Source organism: Chrysochloris asiatica, unplaced genomic scaffold, assembly GCF_000296735.1.
Source record: "Chrysochloris asiatica unplaced genomic scaffold, ChrAsi1.0 scaffold00210, whole genome shotgun sequence".
Lineage (NCBI taxonomy): Eukaryota > Metazoa > Chordata > Mammalia > Afrosoricida > Chrysochloridae > Chrysochloris > Chrysochloris asiatica.
The window spans coordinates 4,344,743-4,351,906 of NW_006408728.1; the positions used below are offsets into that span (position 1 = coordinate 4,344,743).

The window sequence follows — 7,164 nt, forward strand, 5'->3', positions numbered from 1 at the left end:
TATTTGATAATTTACATATTTTTACATTATTAAATCTTCATTATCTGTGTGTATTTGATACGTGATACCTATCTGAAGTCTTCATGGTGCAGTGGTTAAACACTCAATGTTACTGAAAAGGTTGGCTGTTCCAACCAACCAAGCCAGTAGGTCTTCAGGAGAAAGGCCTGCTGATCTGTTTTTGTAAAAATTACAGTTTTACTCTGTCATACAGAGTTCATTCACTATGACTTGAAAATTGATTAGGTGACACACAATAACAACATTTGGTGCTTACACTTAAAATGCATCTCAATATGAACTAGCCACAGAGTTCAAGTGTTTGGTAGCCACAGTGTAACACTGTATCTTTTGCTCATTTTGTAAATTTTTAAGAGCTATTATGGCCCAAGACTCTTAACTAGGGACAAAAGCTATGGTGTAAGGAGCCCAGGTAGCATAATGGATTACAAGCTGTGCTGCTAACAGCAAGGTCAGCAGTTCAATTCTATCAGTAGCTCAATGTGAGAAAAATGAGGTTTTCTGCTCCCATAGAGATTTACAGCCTTGGAAACCCTATACAGGGTCGTTATGAGTTGGAACCTACTCGGTGGCACACAACCAGCACAACCAAGGGTATGGTATGGGATTCCTGGTGGTACAGTGATTAAGCACTTGGCGACTAACTGAAAGATCAGTGGTTCAAAACTACCCATCACTCCACAGAGAAAGATGTGACGACTATCTGTTTCTATAAAGATTTGCTGCTGCTACTGTTGTTCTTGCTGCATGCCACTGAGTCCATTCCAACTCACAGTGACCCTGAATAGGGGTTTTGAGGCTATAAATCGTTAAGGGAGCAGAAACCTCTCATCTTTTTCCTGATCAGCAACTGGTCAATTCAAACTTCTGACCTTGTGGTGAGCTTTCCAATGCAAACCCATAGTTTATGAAACCCATGGGGTACTTCTATTTTGTCCTATTAGGTTTCTGTGAGTTGGAATGAAGCAGACATTAATGGGGTTAAGACAATAGTTGTTCTTGTTTTGTGTAGTAGTGACATGAAAGCAACACTCTTCCTTGAGGAGAAACATCTTATAAACACATAAACCCCAAAATAAGCAACTCCCTTTCAAACAGTGATATGTGCTGTGAAGAAAAAGAACAAAAACAATGAGAGAGAGAAAAGATCAAATGTAAAAGCTTTGGATTGGGAAGATCCCTGTAGTGAGGTGACATTCTGAAGTATTTAATGTTTCCTTGAGTGTCATCCTTGATGAATGGACTGAAAGTAGGGCAGTGAATAGAGCCACAGTCAATACAACCTGCCTATTGAATTATATTCTTGTCTAGTGTATAAATCCCTGTGCTAGGGTGTTCCTGGACTCTCCTATGATTCCGCTCATGAAATAATAGAGCTTTGGCCATCACTTTCTACAGAGGACATAGCAAACTGTAGTGAACCACAGTTGGATAAACATGTGATCTACGTATAACATAGCTAATTAGAAAACAGTTGACTTTTAAAGTAAGATCATATAAAAATCACCAGATAACTTGAAGAAATACCTAAACACTCAACTGTTAGTTAGCCAAAAGGTTAGCAGATCAAACCTATTTAGAATACCTTGGGAGAGAGTCTTGGCAATCTGCTTCCAAAAGGTCCCAGCTTTGAAAACCCTAAGGAACAGTTCTACCCTACACACATGGCATCAGAGTCAACCTGATGGTAACTAGCAACAATGATACTGTTGTTATTGTTGTTGAGGGCTCTTGAATTAGTTCCAATCATACCGACCCTATACACAACAAAATGAAACAGGCCCAGTCCTGCACCATCCTCACTGTTCCTTCAGACCAGTGTTGCAGCTACTGTGTCAATACATCTCTTTGAAGCTCTTTCTCTTTTCTCTGACCCTTTAATTTTACCAAGCATGCTGTTCTTCTCCAGTGACTTGTCCCTCCTGATAACATGCCCAAAGTACATGAGACAAAAGTCTCACCATCTCCCTTCTAGGAGCGTTCTAGCTGCACTTCTTCCAACACAGATTTGTTTATGTTTTGGCATTCCATGACATATTTCAACACCATAATTCAAAGGCATCGACTCTTCTTTGGTCTTCCTTATCCATTACCCAGCTTTTGTATGCATGTAAGATGATTGAAAATACTGTGGCTTGAGTCAGGTGCACCAAAAATACTTTAAAATATTCTAAAGCTCTTTTTGCTCCTATAGTGGCAGCATTCCAAATGTTCAGTAGTGAATAAAAGCTGTTATTATTAGAGTTAATGATTTAAAATTTATGACGAGAGTTTGTAAAAGTAAGAAAGTGTAAGAAAAAAGTCACACTTACTATAGATAGTCAGTTTTATATCCTTGGCTTGTTTGCCAGCTGCATTAGACACTGCACACTGGTAACGTCCCTTGTCACTTCTTCGTGCATTCTTTAGATGTAAAGTTTGTCCTCTGTCTAGAAGTTCAATATTTGGGTCTCCCAAAAACAAAGGCCTAGGGAAAATGATATTTGACTCCATGGGTCTATTTTTACTTCAGCATGTTTTCTCTCTCAGCAATCACAATAAAAACAAAATATATGAAGCAAAAAATACAAACCAAAGTTGGTTTTAAAAAGTGACGTGATAGGTAACTCCTATTCATAAGAATAAAATTCTTAAATAACTTTTAAGGAAGTTAGATGATTATCACTTTTAGATGAAGTTTCTCCATTTAAGACTTAAATTGTTTAATAGTGTTCATATTAACAAAAACTTCAAAGCATCATTATTTGTTTCATTCATTCATACCATCTTCTATTTGCCAAAATTTATATCATCATTTAGAAAAGAGAAATTAAGACTTTAATATTATAGTATAATAGTTTCAGGCCAAGATAGATCATTATAATATTTGAGACAATTAAGTAGATTATTAGTATTTACAAAAGACAATGATCATAATTTTTTTTCAATAGGTATGTTAATGAATATTAATACTTTTTTATCATAAATATTAAAAGAACTTGGAAAGATCAAATGTAGCTAGTATTTAATTGTCAAGAATCTTTTTGCACTATTATCAGTTGCCACCATAAAATGATCACTTTGTATAGTTGGCAGAACTTAATTTCAATACTTGAAACATCATGGTTATTATTAATATATATGAACCCTAAGACTAATACTTTAAAAAAACATTTATCTCTTTCAGTAAGACTTATAGCTGATTTTGTTTTAAAGTTTCACTGAATTATCCACATGATAAATAAATAGGTGCTTTGTTAGATAAATTAGCCAGTAGTCAGATTATCTGAGAAAGATGAGGTTTTCTGCTCCCGTAAAGATTTAAATCCTCAGAAAACTTATAAAAGGTTGCTATGAGTCACAGCCCACTGGATGGCTCTTAACTATAACAGTCAGACTATATGATTAAATGTAAAACATTTAGTTTTCGAGGGTAGCCTCTAATTCTTGAAATATTTCTTTAAATAAAAGTCTCAAGAGTTAAGAAAATAATGTACCTTATCTTAATCCATTTCAGTTCTTTAAAGGATGTGAGTACTTGACAATGTTACTCAAAGCTAAGTAAATACATTTTTATTTAGTGTTAGTTATGCAAGAAATATAAAAATACAAGTAAAAGACAGTTTTTAAGCCACACAATAAGAGTTGATCTCTTATTTTCCCTGATATTCACTGCCCCTAATGTGCGTCTTCTCTCTAGAATCTTCTTACCACTATCAATTTGATTTCTTCCACACTTTTCTATGAATTTTATTCATTTATCTCTGGTAGCGTAGTGGTTACGAATTGGGCTGCGAACCTTAGGGTCAGCGGTTCGAAACTACCAGCCGCTCCGCGGGAGAAAGATGAGGCTTTCTACTCCCGTAAAGATTTACACCCTGGGAAACCCTGTACAGGGTCGCTATGGGTCAGAACCGATTCAACAGCACTTAACAACAACAATTACTAAAGAAATCTAAAATTGTAATACATAGATAATATCATGTTATTGCTCTGCGTTTCTTTTCACTCAATGACAGTTACGGAGACATTTTTGATACTTTGAGTTTCCTCTTTTAGTGCTACACAACGTTTCACTGCATCTTATAATAAATTATCTCACCATACCACAATGGCTAGTGTTTAGGCAGGTTTTACTTGTCTGCCATTGCAGTGTTTTAGTAAATATCATTATACAAGCTTCTCTGTGGACATGCATGGCTACTTCTCTTTAGTAGATTCTCAGAGTAAAATTATTAGACCACAGTATATGAACATTTCCAATTTTAATAGACATTAACAAACTGCCCTTCAGGGTACTAATTTACATTCTTCCATTCCAATTTTCAACACACTAGTTAAAACTTGTCAAAACTTAAGGCGCTCTGGTAGCGCAGTGGTTATGAATTGGACTGCTAACCTCAAGGTCAGCAGTTCGAAACAACCAGCTGTTTCATGGAAGAAAGATGAGTTGTTCTGCTCCCATAAAGATTTACAGCCTCTGAAACCCTGTACAGGGTCATTATGAGTCAGAATCGACTCCACAGCACAACACAACCACCACCAGCTGAAACGTGATATTTTTAACACCCTCCCCCATCCCATTTTACTATTTCTTGGCTAATCTGACCCATAAAGATTAACAGCCTCGGAAACCCTGTGCAGGGTCGCTATGAGTCGGAACCGACTCCAAGGCACGTAACAACAACAACAATCTGACCTGTAAAGAAGAAAATCTTAACTATTTTCATCTACATTTCCAGAATTTTTAAGGATGAACAGCTTTTGGTATAGTTATTACCTAATTATAGTTCTTTTCTTTTTTTTTTTTTTTGAATTGCTAATTCATCTCCATACATTTTGATATATTGTTGTTAGTCTTTTCTTGTTGTTAAGTGCCATCGAGTCGGGTCTGACCCATAGCGACCCTGTACAGGGTTTCCGAGGGTGTAAATCTTTACGGGAGTAGAAAGCCTCATCTTTCTCCCGCGGAGCGGCTGGTAGTTTCGAACCGCTGACCTTAAGGTTTGCAGCCCGATTCGTAACCACTACGCTACCAGAGCTTGCAAAAAGCATGAATGTAATCCTTCACTGAATATGCTGCAAGTATTTACCCTTTGCTTTGTTGTTAAATGCCATCGAGTCAGTTCTGACCCATAGCGAACCTGAACAAGGTTTCCAAGGCTATAAATCTTTATGGGAGCAGAAAGCCTCATCTTTCTACCACGGAGCAGCTGGTAGTTTCGAACTGCTGACCTTGCGGTTCGCAGCCCGATTCGTAACCATTATGCTACTACAGTATTTGCTCTAGAAGCTGTAATAACACATAAACACTGACCATGGTATGATGAAAGAGCTCTCAAAACCTAAGGAAATCACGGTGCTTTTTCATTCTGGAAAAACATCAAGAGTTATAGTCTATGCATGATCTGACTGCTTTTCTGTGGTTCCTTTCTTTCTCCACATACAAAATGATCCTACATTTATTTTCATCTTGATGTCATAAACACATTTGCTTTTTTAAAAACAAGAATTCCAGTTCCATTTCATTTCATTCCTTTGGACAGAGACTATTTATGTTTATAAAATAAATTTCCAGCATTTGTACTATAGGATAAGCACTGGACTGCTAATGACAAGGTCTGTGGTTCAAACCCATCAACTGCTCCTTGGAAACCCTATACAGAGTCATTATGAGTTGGAACAACTCCATGGAACTTAACAACAAATAACTTGTAAGTATGAAAATTATCACAAGATTTTAAGACCATTTAAAATGTTTCTTTTAGGAATATTGTTTTTCCTTCATGCTTATTTAATAATACACTATGTGGCACAAATTCACACATCTACTTTCTATCAACTCGGCCCCACTAAGAAATGAAGAAAAGATACTCACTTGCCATCTTTGAACCAGTTAATAACAGGGAAGGGAGTTCCTTTGACCTGGCATTCAAGAGTAGTGTCATGGTGGAGGACAACTGAGACTTCGTTTGGAGAGTTGGCACCTATTATGGTGGGTGGAACTTGAACAAAGACATGGTATCATGAAAATCTAAGACTTGGAAAAAACAAGTTACAGAGAGAAGATAATCATTTTAAAAATAGTATTTAAATAAGATTTAAACTTCAAAACACAATATCACACAGTAATCCTTCTTTATATCATCACAGTTGAATTTAAGGACTCGAAAGTTATTTAATCATCAAAATATATTCATGAAAGATATGCTAGAAGGACAATTTTCTGTAAGAATTATGATAGCAGAGAATTCATTTTGAGGAGTATTAAATCCATGTGTAACAAGGGTTTAGAACAGTGAATTCATATAATACAATTTACTTCTGCTATATATCTTAAATTACAAGAATGACATCATATCAACCATATAAATGTTCAAATTGCACAAATTATACTGTAGTTGACATTTATTACTTTTGTCACTTTTAAAAGGCTCTTTAAGCTAAAACTGGATATGAGACAGAACATGAAAAAGAAGTTGTTGATTTTTTTCTTGGAATTATCAAGCATAGTAAAGAGTTCTTACATATTTGTCTAGCCATCTAATTCTCTCTCATCACACTCACAGTTGTTTGTTTCCTTTTCAGAATAATGGTCAGCCATTAAAAGGTTTACGTAGGGGGCAGGCACTAAATGATCAGATTTGCATTTGAAGACCACATTGGCTGCTGAAAGAAGCTGGATTAGAGTGACAAAGAATGGATGCAGGAAGCAGTTAACCAGTTGCCTTATAGTTGGCCCAGATTCATTGTGACCACATATGTGTCAGAATAGAGCTAACTGTGCTCCATAGGATATTCAGTGACTGATTTATTGGCAGTATATTACCAGGCCTTTCTTCCAAAGCACCTCTGGGTAGATTCAAACTGTCAACCTTTTGGTTTGTAGCCAAGTGAGTTAGCCATTTGGACCACCCAGAGACCCTTTCAGGGAGCAGTTAAGGAGGTTATTATATTAGTTCAGCTAATAAGTGAGGATACTTTCACAATGAAAATGGAAAAAGTAGAGAATTTAAAGTTAGGAAGTAGATGTAACAGGATGTTGGTAGATTTAAGGAGTTGGGGAGAGGGACATAAGAAGAATGAGTTCCAGGCTTTGGTAGAAGCAAGTGGATGGATGAAGGTGCTGGTCACTGCAATGGGGACATGTATCACTGAGATCCT

The 7,164-nt window shown here is 36.4% G+C and overlaps 1 protein-coding gene across 1 annotated transcript in view; it reads right to left on the reverse strand.

The window, feature by feature from the left end:
* The window catches only part of HMCN1 (hemicentin 1), a 665,929-nt gene that overhangs the window by 273,269 nt on the left and 385,496 nt on the right, over positions 1-7,164 (reverse strand). Inside the window, exons 29-30 of the mRNA XM_006872707.1 lie at positions 5,879-6,005; positions 2,334-2,488 (exon numbers count right to left, since the gene is read on the reverse strand). Of these exons, the coding sequence (XP_006872769.1) occupies positions 2,334-2,488; positions 5,879-6,005 (282 nt within the window). The remainder of the gene's footprint in view (positions 1-2,333; positions 2,489-5,878; positions 6,006-7,164) is intronic.